The 16,932-nt window shown below is 39.0% G+C and overlaps 2 protein-coding genes across 10 annotated transcripts in view; one reads left to right on the top strand and one right to left on the bottom strand.

Moving 5' to 3' along the window:
- Positions 1-2,167, bottom strand: part of LOC129727630 (protein groucho) — a 343,638-nt gene extending 341,471 nt beyond the window's left edge. For all 9 annotated transcript variants that reach the window (XM_055685625.1, XM_055685632.1, XM_055685627.1 and 6 more), the window contains exon 1: positions 1,452-2,167. The gene's annotated coding sequence lies outside the window, so the exon portion shown is untranslated. The remainder of the gene's footprint in view (positions 1-1,451) is intronic.
- A 13,561-nt stretch (positions 2,168-15,728) lies between these two features.
- Positions 15,729-16,932, top strand: part of LOC129727628 (protein fem-1 homolog CG6966) — a 134,191-nt gene continuing 132,987 nt past the window's right edge. Inside the window, exon 1 of the mRNA XM_055685623.1 lies at positions 15,729-16,860. Within this exon, the coding sequence (XP_055541598.1) occupies positions 16,786-16,860 (75 nt within the window). The 5' untranslated portion in view covers positions 15,729-16,785. The remainder of the gene's footprint in view (positions 16,861-16,932) is intronic.

Below are 16,932 nucleotides of genomic sequence, written 5' to 3'. Positions count from 1 at the left end.
CTGCTGCTGCTGCCATACCAGTCAGTGATGATGAGCATGTTTTGTGTTATTGTTCAATCAATCAATTCGATTCCCATCAAACCGTATAGAAGCGAGTCAATACCCAAGCATCTTCTTTCCCGTATCGCCCACCACCCCATCCGAAAGCGCGTCTTGTCGTGTGTGTATCTCTCGCTCTTATACGCCCACTTGAACCTATAACACTCATTCATCCAGCGCTGAGCCATTTAACGGAGTGAACAACTCGAGCCGATGGATGCTCAAATGCCCGGCGATCCAATACACCTCTCGGAACACACTTCATGCTGGTTTGTTTCTTTTTGCTGCTTTTAGTCTTCCCCGTCGCCGTCGTCGTCGTCGTTGTCGATGGTTTTGGCACTTTAGAGAAGCATGTTTCGTTTCACTCTCAAGTGTGCCGAACCCTTCCGTTCTGTGACTAGGGTGATGTATCATGAGTGGACCTCATATACCTTAAAAGGCGAATAGGTTTTTTTTAATATCTCGAAAACGGCTACGCTTAAGGAGGTGTTCACTATCAGAAATAGTTATTCGTAGTCAAAATGTGTAGTTTACATACAAAATTGTATGAATTTTGAATCGGACTCCTTTGTTTATACACTTGGTATACCGCAAGGAAGTGTTTTAGGGCACATTTCGCTCATAATTCACATTATTTATATGAAACGAGTTTAAAAATGAAAAATTAGTCCACCTTTCCGGAGCTGGTCCACTCGTGATGCATCACCCTAGAAGTTCCAACAAGTTCTCCCCGAAAAGCTTGACGACGGGCCGCGCTTCGAATGTGTGACAAAGTGTGTGGCAGTCATGTTTATTTTCTTTCGTCTCTCGTCAAATTTAGAATTTCAGCAATGAGACCGAAACCGCCAATTTGACACATCGCTAATTTTTTCGTTCAGCGTTGGTCCATTCTGGTGGCAAAAATGTGTGACTTTTTAATTAGTAGCATTCGCTGCCGCTACTTTCACGGATGATCGAACGGATTTGCTATCTGTATACACAGTCCATTAATTCGAGTTGACGAATGGCTTTTTGGCTCTAAGGTCACAACTGTCACGGTCGCTGCTGGCTAGACCGGACAAGTGGCGTGTGGGCTGGAATGGAACACAGTGCAAACCACACACATAATTCATTTTAATTAACTAATTGAGAGAGAGGAAACATACTCCCTTGGCACCGATGAAAATCAATTAGCACGATAATGAACACTCTCCGTCCATTGCAAATGAGAAAACAATAACCCCGCACGAACAGCACCATCCCGGGTGGGCAGGGGAGAAGAAGCAGTGTGGAGAGGAGTCGAAATCAGATGAGTTCACGTGTTCTTGCTCACCATTCTCACCACTACCGTAACAATAGCGCACAACATTCCTCCTGATTGTAATCCAAACAAAAAAGTGTGAACAAGTTCCAATATGCTAAACACTTCTCACCTCTCTATCTCTCTCTCCGTTGCTCCGGTGACCCCGTACAAATTCTCTCCGGCACGCCACCAACACACACTGCTGCCGCCACCGTCGTCACCACCACCTCCTAGCTCTAACCAACAGCACGGCGCTTTTAAAATGTCGTCACGAAGAATCGCACACACGGGGAAGAGAAAAACATTCACAGCCCACCCCACTGCGGCCACACGGATATTCCCTCGGTCGGCACGAATAACGCCACACTAGTAGTAGCACTAGAAATAAGACGCACTTTTGCGCATTTGCATAACATTCACAAGCGTGCGAAAGTAATCCTCCGTGGAATTCATGCTATTTGACACTTGGTCATTTACCCGATGGATTTAAAACACCACACACGTACGTGTATAATTGGCACACTCCCCTTGCCCTTGCACCAAGCGTTTCAACCGATATTTCACTACTTCAACCATACGCCAGGCGACGTCGAATGAAAAGAAACGACAGCCAATAATAATGAAACATCACACCAACGGCAGTTTATAGGTGACCAAATGGCGCTACTAGCATATAATAGATTGCGGCGACATGGATTGATACTTCTTCTGCACTCCCACGATCGTCCACCAAAATTTTCGACTAGCGAACGAATAGCCAACGTACGACAACCGAATGCAGACTAGCTACGTAATCAACGATGATGTGCTTCCGATGCGTTCACCAGTGCGACTGACTGACCGACGGACGGACGAACCCCGAATGAGAACCACCCGCGTTCGCGTTACTCACTCACAAGTCACAGCGAGCTCTCCCTCTCGCTAGAAGTGGCCTCTGTTTTGGGTACAAAACTTCGAGATCCGTTGGGCAGGTTTCGATGTTAGGATATGATTTAGAAATTCATCTTAAAAAATGTTCAATCTTTGTGCCTGAAGATGCAACAAATCCCAAATAATAGTATCTTTGCGTTGCAGCACCAGAGAGAAGGGTGGTGAATTCGAAATGAGCGAACTCACGTGCTTGAGCTTCGTTGCGAAGACAGTAAACAAACAAAAATTTCCTCTCTCATTTGCATAGTAATGCAAATTAATACTACATTAAGGAAAGTAATTTTTAGAAATCGAGAAAAAAATTCTAACCAAAGATGTATAAAAATGCAGTTTAGAACGAAAATAATAACAAACAAATCACCGACAGTACGTACACACTCGATTCTGTATGTGCGTGTGTATGCGGTAGATGCCGGAGAATAAGAGAAAGCGTTTCTGTTCATAAACAGAGAGGAATAAAAATGGCCGCCGAAACGATATAAAACGATCAGTGCTGTCAATTGAAATGTTAACGTTCAATGTATCTGGATGATGAGGTAAGCGTTCATGCAGTCTGATGAAATATTCTTTGGCTTCATCTTTTATATTTTTCTTCATTTTTAGCTCGATTTGCATGTGGAAATAACAGTGCTATTGATTAATTTTCGAAAGTATTCATCAGATATGATTGAAAACCTTTAGCAACTGAAGTTTTTTGTATGCAGATCCAGAATTTATGAGGTTTTCTTCACGCGGATTCCAGAATCAACGCGGTTTTAGCCGAAGATCTTTCTCACGCGCTACGTATCCCCTGGGTTAAAAATGACTTAAGTGTCCCTGAATTTACACAAACTCACCTGCTTTATTGTTTAACATCTCGTATTAGTGAAATCTAACAAACTTATTTCACTAAAAAAGCGACAATTGTCTTGATGTTTTAAATATGAAATTAGATGCAAGCTATATACATTCCGTTAACAGATTCATCGGTTTTATTAATTTGCATTGTTTTGCAGATTCTTTGGTTAACATGACTAACAATAGAGAGTCCTGAGAGAAAACAGGTATCGAAATCGATACGTTTTTAGATGCTAACATCGAAAAATTCTGTTTCAAAATGATGCAAAAACGCATGTTTTTATTCCTCTGATGTATTTCCACAAGAACACATTTATTGACGAAAGTCATAATTATATATGTTGTTTTCTGCTGCCGTGAGACGCATGAGCGTCAAACGTGTTAATGTAATACCAGCTAGCTGGCATCTTTATCTTATTTGCTTTGTTTCATCGCAACTAACATCGCAGCGGATCCGCGATTTGCGGGCCCCATTGACAGATGCTATGTTATGCGTATGAAAAGTGGCGGTGATATGCTATCTCGTTTACACACACGCTGAGATGTTAGTCCTCGAAACATGGCGGGATGCCAGCTAGCTGTGTAATACGCATTTTTTATTTTTATTTTTTTTGTCAAAACATGAGGTACTTGACAAACTTGACAAACTTGAAGTCAATTCTCGCCAAACATGTGAAAAGGGGCCTATCTGCCATTCGTAAACATTTGTACGTAAATTTGTAAGAGTAGATTATCCTTGTGTTCATTAAAAATCGTGAAATTATGGCTGGCTTACATATGGCAGAGAACTCTTTTCACATGTCTAGCGACAATTTGTCACACGAGAACAAATAGACGCAAATTTGTCACAGCGGAAACAATGGACACATATCTGAACACGCTGACAACCAAACCGAACCAAGCGTCAAAACATTATTTTGAGTGATCGGTGTTCAAACCTTCTGCTTTAACTCTCTAGTGCCCAAGTTAATTTTCAGACGGACTTCCAAAAAAAATCACTATGGATTTCTTTGAACATTTTGTAAGTATTGATTGAAGCTTTTCAGAGGTGTGACTGAGGACCGTCTAAAGGCGGCACTGGGCACTAGAGGGTTAATTATGCTGCAATGCTGATACGAAACGTCCAAACCTCCAAAAAAATGGTAACTTCATAAAAAAATATGAGAGCTTTGGTTTTGCGCTTGATTGCTTCCAACGACATCCGTATTTATACCGTTTGCGGGATGCAGTACGGTCAACCCGTAGGCAGGTGCACTATCTTTACCAAACCGTGTTTCCAGTGAGATTACAAGAGAATCAATGTAAGGAATTGTCACAGCTCGATTCCAATATTCCAAATAAGTTAAGTGTTTTATTCCTGTGTGGACTCATCACTACGACCAGAGTTTAAATCTCTTGTGATATTGCCCAGGTGTTTTCTGTACTCCGCACTTCATATTATTAGCATTATCACTATTAAAGTAGGTGATACGCTTCTCATTCATATCCGTGCTTGTGTGTAAGTTTTCTACCTAAGCTTACTGCTCTACCAAGCCTCTGTCTATCCTAATAATATCGCCTAATTATAATTCCCTGAAGAGAACCTTCATACGTTACTCACACCAGTTTTATTACAATGGGGACTTATTTTTATCAAAAGGAGAATCAACAGGGGTACTGTAGATTTCGGATTGAAGGCAGGGTACGTGGTGGGAAGCCTGAGAATGAACCCATGCTAAAAATCCTTTGATAACCAAATGGTCTGATTCTACTAAGATTCGAGCCCACGCTCACCCGCTTACCAAAGCGAACTCTGTAACTTTGCGGCTACGGAGCTCCCCTCAGTTAAGGGGTTATATACCTTTTAGGTTTTGGAAAAATTGAAAAAAATATTTATTGGATTATTTTAAAGTACAACTTCTTGAAAACATTTTCATTATTCTCCATAAAGATCTGAGCAATAGGGAGAAAGTTAGAGCGATTTGAAGCGCGCCTCGTTACGGCCAAATAAGCTAAACTTGAAACTTTATACGCGTTTATCTAGGAATGGTGTTTCTCAGAAAATGACTTTGCCGTGTTTACGATAGCGGCGAAACTACTGAACCGATTTTCTTCATCTTTTTTTTAATGTTCGGCATTGAATGGAGAATTCGTTGAACAATCGTTTTTTTTTTTTTTTTGATACACTAAGTTAAACTTTGCCGAAGAAAAATTTTTAGTGCCCGAAACATGTTTTTTTTCGGGGGAAACGTCCCCGTTTGCTCTGAAAACACAATACTTATGAAAATAATCGTTCAGATACCCGGCACACTTCTAAACTAATGAAATACACTGGGTCGCTTTACACACGGTTGGTTGTACCGTATTTAAAAGATCTAATCTAACTCGATATATTTAAACTAAACTTTTTTGATACTGCGTACAAATAATCATCCGAATCGAGTCAAAATAATCCGCGTTAGTGTAAAAATATCCCGTTGAAAATAAACGCATGAAAACAACCCGCGTAAAAAGCGACCCCAGTATAATATAAGTTTTTTATTTCAGTTAATCTGCTGGGTCTCTATCAAAAACACCGCAGACCTCTGCAGAAAAAACAGCGCTTCAGGGAAACGGCCATCTCTCCACGAATAATTGACATTTCTTATGAACAAATGTGTTTTGTTGTTGTTCATTAACAGAACTGTCAGAATGTTTTGTGCAATAAAAGAGGTGCTACACGCTTAAAAAAATCCAAACTTTGCTCTTTTTTCTCTAGCAAAAAACCCCTAAGTGCTTTGCCGCTGTAATATCCTTGTCGGATCAACTGAAAAACCTGAGCAATTGTACGCAACATAAGACAGCTATTTTAATCGACCATTTATGTAACATTTTCGTTGGAGTAATGTCAATGTGACAGATAAACGATCATCATCATGATGAATGCGTTGCGGCACCAACCTGAAAACCTCTTATCTTTTGAACGAAAAATAACACCAACTCGAAACTTTCAAGAAAGTTCTGAACCTCTGCCAAAAATCATTATGATTTTTCTCTTTTTTAGAGCTCCAGAACATCATTTTTCAAAATTTTGTTTTAAATAGTTACTATTAGAAAAAAAAACCTAAATTAATCCACCTAGCGGTCAGACCCAGCCTTTCTCATTCAATTTTTTATTTGTAAAACAGATTTACATGAACGCTTCAATCCAATAAATGTATATTCACTCATTAGGCTCTAAAATATTAATGTTGTAATCTATACATATAAAATCCGGTCTGTCTGTTTGATCCATATAGGCTCGAAAACTACCGAACCGATCGACGTGAAAATTTGTATGTAGGGGTTTTTGGTCTCGATAAAGGTTCCTATGATAGTTTGAGACCCCTCCCTCTTCTGGAAAGGAGGGGTCCAATACAAATGAAACATACATTTCTGCACAACCTCAAGAACAAACCAAGAAAATGAAACCGAATTTGGCATGTGGATGTTTTAAAGGGTAAAAAATATGTCCATAATGGTTCGACGCCCCTCCCTCTTCTGGAAGCACATGTTTATGCACAAATTTCTGCACATCTCGTGAAATAATCAACTATATGGAACCATATTTGGCAGGTGAATGTTTTTAGTGGTAACAAATATGTTTGACCAAATAATACTCAATATGGATATTTCCGTAATCGAGATGATGCATAGAAACCAAACATTGACCCTGAACACCATTTCGAATTTAATATCGACTACTTTTAGTTTATGGAAAACAACCAAAATAACTAGATACCTCCCAATATGAGTATTTCCGGGGTCCGATTGACGCCAGAAAATTTGCTAGAAATGACGGAATACCACCCAATACTAATATATTCAGAATTAAGGTGATGTACAAAAGCCGAGGATGTTGTCATTTCGACAAAACCAATCATTTCAAACGATTTGTTATTTGGCTTTGATCATATCCTATGGCCGATTCGTCGTGCATTTTCAGACTTTAAACACATCGCAAGGAAACAATGATTTTGGAACGTTCAAATAGTACGATACCGCATTTAATTTATGTTGAGGCCACATATATCGATCAAAGCAGGTATAGTTTTAAATAGTCTTTGAATTTCTTTTCTTTCCATAACTTTTAAGCCACATATCAAATTGTTATGAAGTTTGTTATTTGTAAGCTTAAGAGATGACTCGTTCGTATGACACTAGTGATGTTCAAATAAATCATGTAATCTTTGAGATAATAGACTTTCGTTGTTTTATTAACAATTTAATACATAACTGCTTAAGTTGCTTAAGTTCGATTATAATGAAACGAAATAAAATGAAATGGGAACGTATAGGGCAGCCAAACTTTGAAACCACGTGTTCAATCATAATTCATTAGTTAACCCTTAACTAGCCCGCTCATCTCATAATAATATTGATCAAATCGGTTGTGTGGTTACTGAGATAATGAAGTTTCGTCATTTTCACATTTCGGTACTTTACAAACGAAGTTACAGTCCAATCACAGTAAAATTCAATAGGGTGTTCCGAGGCAGCTAGACTTATTAGTTGACACTAATTTTGTGAAAATCGGGTCAGCCATCTCTGAGAAAAGTGAGTGAGTCCAAGTAGTCTTCGGAATGAGTTCCTTTTCATAGCTGGATTTCACATTTTTAAACATAACAGGCAAAGTAATAATCCGATTGCAAAACAAATCAATAGGGTCTTATGGGGCAACTAGACCTTCCATTTGACACTGATTTTATGAAAATCGGTCCAGCCATCTCTGAGAAACATGAGTGAGATTAAACAGTCTTCAGAACACGTTTCTTTTCATAACTTTTGAACCACAAGTTAAATCTTTATGAAATTCAAAAGTTTTTTAGGTAGCCCGTTCATTTGAAACCAATTTTGTTCAAATCGGTTGTGTAGTTTCTGAGATAATGATGTTTCATGATTTTCACATTTCGATATATAATTTCTAAACCAAAAATCCGATTACAATAAAATTTAATACGGTCTTATAGGACAACAAGACCTATCATTTGCAATTAATTCCATGAAAATCGGTCTAGCCATCTCTGAGAAAAGTGAGTGAGAATATAAATCTGCACATACACACACACATACACACACACATATATATACAGAAAATGCTCAGCTCGTCGAGCTGAGTCGAGTGATATATGCCATTCGGCTCTTTGGAGCACTTTTATACTTTCGGTTTTGCAAGTGATTGCTATACCTTTCTAGGAGAAAAGCAAAAATTCAACTAAAAATGTTTCTATAAACTCGATGCAATAATTCTAAAGATATGTCTATTATTGACCGTTATTTCAAACGAAAATAACAACTTGAATGCCTACTTGAATTTAAAAAAATTGGAGAATGCAGTTCTCGAGTGAAACTCTTGAAATTTTTAATGTTTATTTGAATTTGTTTAATGATCCGTTTCGCGAGTTTTGACCCAATTCTCGCGTGATTTTCCAAATCGACCAATTTAACATTTGCATCGAACTGAGAAAATCAACATTGAAAGTTTTTACTCAACATTTTGAATCCTATTTTAAAATGAATCAATGTTTATTCTAATGGATACTTCTAAACAGTACATACTTCTAACTAATGTTTTACATTACTGCGTTGAAGATTCTAACTATGTTTGAGAATAAATGTGTTTTAGCAAAAATAAAGTATACAACGCTTTGCTTCAGCGAACGTAAATACGCCCTTTTCATAAGACATAATGTCAACTAGTGTTTGACATACGTCTGAGCGTAACGGTATGCTGTGAGCTGGTGCGTTATTTACGTCAAAATGTTGTGTGGGATTCGTCAGATTGAAAATCGTTCGTTATATACGTCATTTTCTTGGCGTCGTTTGGTGTCTTTAAAATCCGCTTGCATCGAGTAAAACATAAACAAGGTCAAAATGGTGTAAGTGATAGTCGAGCAATGTTTTTTTTTCGCGTCGGTTTTGTCGATTTTATGAGAGCGTATCTGAGATGGCAAATCGTTTCGCAATTTCGTCGGTTTGCTAACAAAATGGTGTAAGTAAAAAAGTGTAAGCAGGGTAGTTTGGTCGTTTTGTCAAAATTGTTTAAAAGTGTCGAAAAGCTAATTTTGGCAAATTTTATCAAGTAAGCTCCTTCACTACTACTGCCTATAATCGCATACCAGTCCCATTTGGATTTTCATCGTTTTTGAGTTAAATATCAGAATCCATTCATTTCTTACTTTACTATCGAATAAGGAAACAAAAAAGTATGTTTTATTTGGAAAAAGCCAGAAAAAAATGTGAGGTAAAATTGTCCCATCTTAAAAATAATCGCATATCAGTCCCACCAAATGTTTTTCTTGAGTATGGCCATATTTTTTTTTTTCAATCCATATAACAAATGTTTGGTGCTGTTTTCAAGCTTTTTGCTGTTGAAAATCATCAAATAATTACTAAATGCAAGGTTGTTTCAAAAAAACTCCACACAAAAGTTCATTTTAAATAGACACTAAACTGCAACTTTTTCTGAAAGTTCTTTTCAGAATTGGTTTCGTCAATCAGAGGGATGATAGCCTTGAGTAATGCTGCTTACTGTAAGGAGATTATTTCCTGTGGATGATCTGCTCACTTCAAATGATCATTCAAGTTGAAATTGTCAAAACTCATAAAAAAACCGTTTTCAGTTGCTTAGCTGAAAACAGCTTGTACCTCTTCTCATCGCCGTCGTCTTCCGTCAAGTCACTGTTGTAATGGAATTGGAAACGTCCCTTTCTCAATACCACTTTTCCAATATGCTAAATGCACGGACTAATCCGAAATAATTTTATTCAGCACGTATTGCGAAACACTGAAGACGTAAGAAAAGAAATTATTCAGTAGCTTTTCCAAAACTTTAACCTTATATTTTGCTTTTTCAAAGACGACTTTAAAGTCGGGACAAGTAATGGATGGACGTCTCCACCATTCTTCATGCAGCATACTTGGAAGCTGTCGGCGGTCATAAACGTCTGCCCATATTCAATATACTTGAGAAAAATATGACTACTCCTACACCAAGCGGTTGAAAGTGAGACTGGTCTCTTCCTAATTTTTTATTGTATTTTCCACGAAAAAGGCAATTCTTTAATGAAGAAGTTATGATTAAGGTCTATTTCATTACATTATGTCGAAAAAATAAGAGTAACCCACCCCAAAAAGGTGAAATACCCAAAACAAGAAAAATATCTTTTAGCGCTGTTTTCTCAACTCGATGATTTTCCAGATGGGACTGATATGCGATTATAGGCAGTACATGTTGCATGATAATATAACATTAAAAGCTCGTTTGCTTACACTTTGCGACTTACGCCGGTTTGAAAAATTACGCGAGAGTTGTAGCTGACTTGAGGCCCAAGCATAATGGATACTTTCGCGTTGCGTTGACGGTAATTTGACAGTTAATGTATGGGCTAACTGTCAAATTGCCGCAAACGCAGCCGCAACGTATCCATTGTGTTTAGGCCTTTACTTCTCAACACTTACGGCTGGCAAATTTATCGGTAGAGCAGGTCCTATTGCTGGTATCGCAGGGTCGGCTAGCTGTCAGGTAATCAAGGTCATCACGAATAAACAACAAAAACCAAGAAGCTTTACTTCACTGGTTTTATTTCGTGTGTTAGTGGCGTGTGAGTGTGTAATCACAAAATGATAGCGTGGCGTGTTATGTCTACTCACTAGTATTCTCTGCTTGAACTGCCGCAGGAATCCTCTCGGCTGCATCACCAGATTACCAACCGGTACAGTGAAACTATACTTAACGGTTGGGACATCTTGTTCAAGGAGGGCGATGATCCTTCATGGGTTAGGCTTGGAACCTTTCCCGTTTTGTGGGCCGTACCGTGTGCTGCGTAGTTCTCCTATAGCTGCGGGCTAATCTGCAAGTGCACTACCAGTTACGTCAAAGCACACGGTATGTAAAAAATTCTCGAGTCTGCACGTCTGCTTCCTTTCATAGCCTCAGAAAGTCCGCCAGTTCCCTCCAAAAGTTTTGCGCCTTTATTTGATTTTTTCTAGAGTTGAAGAAACTTGATTTTGTGAAGAACTTGAAAACACTCGAGTCGAGCGAAACCGCCACTGAAAATCCCACAGAATTTTGTCCCAGGTTTAGTAGGGTTTGGAGACTATTAATTGAGGATCCTGTCAACATCGAAACGGTTTAACATAGATACAGTAACAGGTTCATTTAAAAATTTCAATATTATCGGTATAAGTGGTTTCATGAAACCAAAATTTATATGATTTGAAATTCTATTAAGATTGCGTTTAGAAAATGCGAGGTACAACCAGATTCATTTTGTATACTGTGACTGAAAAAAATAAATTAATATGTAGGTACTAAAATACGAAAATGTTTTGCGTTTTCCGAAGTCGAAGATATAGTTCCTACAGCAATCAAGCGATCAATCAGAAGCAGACGACCTGGGTAGATGGATCGGCAAGTCATCTAAGATGTTGACCACTGAAAAAATTAACATACTCAAGCGTTAGTGGGCGTTCCATCAAGCTACAACTTTTCTAATGATACCAATAATCTAAAACAGAAATTTGTGTTTGGTTGGCTAGACATGTACGCCTCGTAATTGGGGCGCATTATGCTTATTTTGCGCTGTATTTCCGCCAAATGTGGTACAGGGTATTCTAGGATCCTCCATTGTCCACCCATTCTTAAAATACAAAAAGATGCTGGAATACAGCAAGAATCATTTGCAATCGGCGTGGCACAAATAGGCAACCAATGGTTTTGTGAATAATCCTTTAAACGTCAACTGGTGTCGGCGCACGAAAAAATGGTGGAAGCGAACAAAACACTCACGCTTTGCCTTTCCGGAGAAAAGAGGCTAACACCGAAGTTTTTGATGACATAATTAGTTTCAAAGCGGAGTCAGGAGATTGGGAGCAGAAAATCTACATATCTTGTGCAAGAAAAAACCCACAAATCCAAAAGACCTGATATCTATCTGTGGTGAGGTCGTTTGTGAAGAAATAGTGAGAGAAGTGAAGTTTGCTGAGGCCTATAGAATTCTAGCTGATGAACATGTGACATCGCGGGACATGAGCAGTTGTTCATTGGGGTTTCAGTTTACACTGACAAAAAAAACAAGTACGTGAAGAATTTTTAGGGTTTGTCGTTCTAGAAGTAATGGATGCAAGTACAATTACCACTAGCATTACAAATTGTGTCATAAAAATAGGTTTGGATTCCAAAAAAACGTGAGGGACAAGGTTACGACTGCTGAAATACATAATGAGCTCCAAAAGTGTTCAAGAGAATTTTTTTCAAAGGCGCTATTTGTCCACAGTGCCAGTCACAGGTGGGAACGGTTGAAGACGTCATGAACTTTTTCCAGAAATTCACAAAACGTAGGAACTGCATCCCCAACATTCTTAGTTTATGGGAGACACGTTGGGCTTAGTAATATTAAATATAATATAAAAAAATAAAAATTTAGACGCCATTATCAATGCCCTTGAAAAGCTATTTAGGGGAGGAAGCAGCGCAACACGAAAAATGGCCTATCAGTTTGGCAGTGCTGTAACAATTTCTATTTAGCCTAAAACTAATTGCGAAGTATTCGGCCATACTCGAATTGAGTCGAAATCAATTGAAATAATACAATGCAAATGTAATATCGAGAAAATTTAAAGGATCACCGGACAAATTCTGGAAACGTATCAACGGAATTCTTGGCAGGAGCTAAGAAAACGGGTTAGAATTCCTTAAAAAAATGGCAATTTTTATATATTTTTTAAATTGTAATTTTTTATTCGAACTGCAACTTTGCACAGATGTTCTTATGGGTTTAAGTTGTCGTTTTGTGCCCAAAATTTTTTTTTTCTGAATCACGTTTAACTATTGAAAAAGGTATATGCAAAAATAGGATTGAATAGGGGCTAGACAACTGCTTTCGGTAATTTTATGCGATATTGGTGGATATATTTTGATATTTATTGTTTATCTGTCACATCCATGTCACTCCAACAGTAATGTCAGGAGTCGTGATATGGGTAGACGGGTGCCTGAAAATGCAACGATAAATACTTTGTAATATCGAATGTTGGAAATATTTCGTGAATGTCTCAATAATGTCTTGCGCCAAGGGTATTGATTTTTTTTACGTAGAACTAGGTCTCTCAGGAATTTCGGCTACATACTTGGCTTCATAGGAATGTAAAATAAAAATCTAAAAACGGAAAAAGTAAAAAATATATCCAATTTCTAATGCTGATAAATCGGTTAGTTTGCGATGGATTCCCTTCGTTCTTGCAGCAATAGATTGGAAAATCTTCTAAGATTCCTCCCAAATACAGAAAATTGTAATTTGATTTTTCAAACTATTGTACTATAAAAAATTGTCAAAACGCAAAATTCGACCTCTGATTGGTCGTTATATGACTACTTCCCAAGCACGGTCGACAGAATTATAGACCTAGTAATTTGAAATGTTCTATTTGGCCTATTAAGTTCCTGTTTCAACCGAAACCTTTCATATTAGTTCCAAACAGCGACTACAACGTTCGTTACTTAGCAGTGGCAGCGGAGAGCAATGATAGTGGATAGCAGCAGCAGCGATAGGGTCAGGGCCAGTTAGCGTAGCAACACTTCCTCTAGTAAACTCCTCTTTTGCACCAAAGTTTTATGCATATTCAATACATGTAAGGTAACAAACAACCTTGTGTTGTTCTACGTCACCCTTATGGTCGTGGCTTTGTTACAACCCTTGTGATTTTTTTATTTACTCTCGCTTATTTTTCGTCCCCGTGGTTCTGTGGTTAGCGATGTCCGTCGGCTAGCTCTCCCACACGGTTGTGATATCGGGTTTGATCCCTGATCGAGTCGAGGATCTTTTCGAGCTGGAAATTTTCTCGACTCAGCACTGGAGCACGGTGTATCGTTGTACTTATCCTACACATGCAAAATGTGCCAAACGCAATATCGATAACGAATTCTCTCAACTAATCTAGTTGATCGATACCGCTACTAGCCCCAAGGCTAAGCGTGCCAATCACCGACGCCCGGGGAGGCGACTCCACCCAGGTCCCTAACTTACGTCCTGTTGATTAACGGACCGGCGCCACTGGCTCTACTTCTCCATGCGATGGAAGGCGTGATCCCAGAGACTTTTCGTCTCAAAAAATCTCCCGGTGTCAGCTAGGGTTGAATCTAGACCAGTTGGGTTGGTTGTGAGTGGATCACGCCACCCCACAACCATCGACACCTGTGTCGGCGTTGGGATTCGAACCCAGGCGTCGAGCTTGGTTGGCGGAGACGCTACCAACCACACTAGCCACCGCCTTAGGGTATTGATGTTGACAAATATTTTGACAGCTGGAACCTAGGCTAGAACCGAAGATATATACACACTTAGTTTCTTTTACCGAACTCAGCAACCTTTTTACTCAGTTTTCAACAGCTGAGCCATCAGTAATCTGTTCGGTAAATCATCACAGTACAGTAAAAAAAAACAAAAGTTCAGTAAACCAACTGCAGCTTCTTCAGCAACATCTGGATAAGTGCTAATAGATCGTTAAATATTTAATAAACTATGAAAAAGTGCAAAAAATATTTTATTTCACTGAAGGGGTCGACAGTGGTTTTTGCTGAACTCGTCAAGTGAATTTTATTGAACAGTATTTCGGAGAAAAAATAACCGACATCAGTAATTTTTCACGAAATTACAGAATGAACAGGAAAAGTTCAAGTTGACTAAACGCGCCCGTAATAAAAATTATCGGATAATTTAGACGGAAATAAATATGTACGCTGTACAAGGATGTTTTTTTTTTCAAAAAAAAATTAAATTTTCTAAAAAACATGAACGGTTTTTATCGATTGGTACAATTTCAAAGCAGTTGTTGAAACAATTTTTAAATTTTATAAGCGCCTTTCATCATTTTTGATTAAAATGTCATGCTTTTAACTTCTTATGCTCTCCAGCCGTTTGGATCCAGCCTTTTGTACAAAGTGAAAGCATCCAAACTGAACACCCCTGCTTTGCGCAGAGCTTTCTGGTGACGAGTAGCTTTGTACGTATCGTTTCTTGTTTGACAGTTGCATCCAGCGAGACAAACAGACAGCAAAACGGTCGGTTCGCTTCATAAACGGGCCATTTCCGTTAAACGTGGCCGTTTACTGCCATTAGAACCACACTGCTGCTATGTTGTTTGTATGTTTATTGCGCAGCGCATGCGCGTTTTGCCATTATCGGCGGCTTTCGTTGTACGACGTTTCCGTTTATTATAGCGAACCTATACATTATACAATGTATAGGTTCGCTAGTTTATTATGAACCCATACACAGCTGGTAGCCTACCGTGTGTGTACACATTCAGACCCTTCTCGATTGTGGCTATTTTCGTTGCGAGCTGAAGTTCTAAATTTGAACCCAAGACAGTACGATAGCGTGATGTCTTATTTGATTTTACTGTTCTGAATGAGTTTCAATTTTTCGAACAACGACATGTATGGTAAAATATTAGGTTAGTACAAAATTAATAACAAAGCGAGCAATCGGAACATTTGTTCCACGGGCACAACGAAAAAATGCGTTGCGTTTGAAAAGCAACGTCCGTTTCACGGCCACCACCACATGCACATAGCATTTCACAAAGAAAACGGACGGCCGCCGTTACCAGCTGGGCTGCTCTGAAGCTGACTGCCTGCCTGTCGTCAGTCAGTTGCTCGCTCGCATTCGTTGGGTTCGCAGTGAGAAAGCGGAAACAGATAGATTTTCAAGAGTATACAGTTCGGTATTAGCGATTGATTCAATCGGAATCAGAACAAAGTATTGTGTGACAAGAACAAACCGTTCGAAAAAGTTTGTTACCAAATTCGTTGTTGTGCAAACGAAGTTCCCGTTCCTGGAAACAAGCAGGTAGACGCGGTTTGCGCGATCGGAGGCAACAAAGAATTCGAACGTTTGCAGAAAAAAGTAGGATAACGCGTAATATTTTTGCAATACGGATGCATCACTTCCGGAAAGTGTGGAATGTTTTTGTCGAAAAGAACTTGACGGGAAAGTTAGCAAACAAAATTATTTCACGTTCTGTCGCTTAAGCAGATAAAGAAACTACGCTAACATCGTGTCCATTTTAATGTTGCGTTGAAAGGTACGAAGAACAAACAGAGAAAAAAAAACATCTAGCAAAAGGAGGGTTGGAGAACAAAAGAAGATTGCAGCAATCGATTCTCTCGCCTCTTGGCTGTGTCCTGTTTGGAAACCATCTGTTTGATCCTTTTTTGGGAGTTTAGTGGGAGTGTGTATGCGTTTGAAACACCAAATGTGACAACGTCTCCGTTTGCTTGGATTACACTGCGAGAATTGTCCCTGATCTAAAGTTTGATGCTTTCTGCCTGGTGCCACGCCTGCATGGTGACTGCGAGGTGCTGCGATTCCCTCCATGTAGGATGTTCCTAGATAACATACCAGAAGATGTCCTAGATAACTAGATTTGTACCACAATTACAAGTGTAAAGTATAGCAGTGAAAAAGCCTTTCTATTCGATTGAAGCAAAAGTGTAGAGAAATTGTGAAACTAGACTTTTCAGGCGGATAAAAGTTCTGTACGAACGAAGGGTGAAAACAAAAATCAAAAGTCAGTTGTGGTGTGAGGAAAAAAAGAAAAGAAGAGTGGTGCATAGAGAGAAAGATTCAGAATAGTAATCATTTTGGACTGCTTTGCCATTAGAGCAAGTACTCCGCGCAGTGTTTGTGTGTGTGTCGATGCTTGCATCAGCGATGGATAACAAAGAGAATGTTTATAATGCGTCTCGGGACGGCAATCTGGTTGTCCTAAAGGTAGGTCTCACTCGGTTCCATTTGGCGCTGGGGATTTTAGCTTACGGTGTCTCTGAAGTGAACGAAGTAGAG

This window comes from Wyeomyia smithii, chromosome 3 (assembly GCF_029784165.1).
Source record: "Wyeomyia smithii strain HCP4-BCI-WySm-NY-G18 chromosome 3, ASM2978416v1, whole genome shotgun sequence".
NCBI classification, from domain to species: domain Eukaryota; kingdom Metazoa; phylum Arthropoda; class Insecta; order Diptera; family Culicidae; genus Wyeomyia; species Wyeomyia smithii.
Note: the sequence above shows the minus strand (reverse complement) of the source record. Positions and strands in the feature narration are given on the sequence as shown.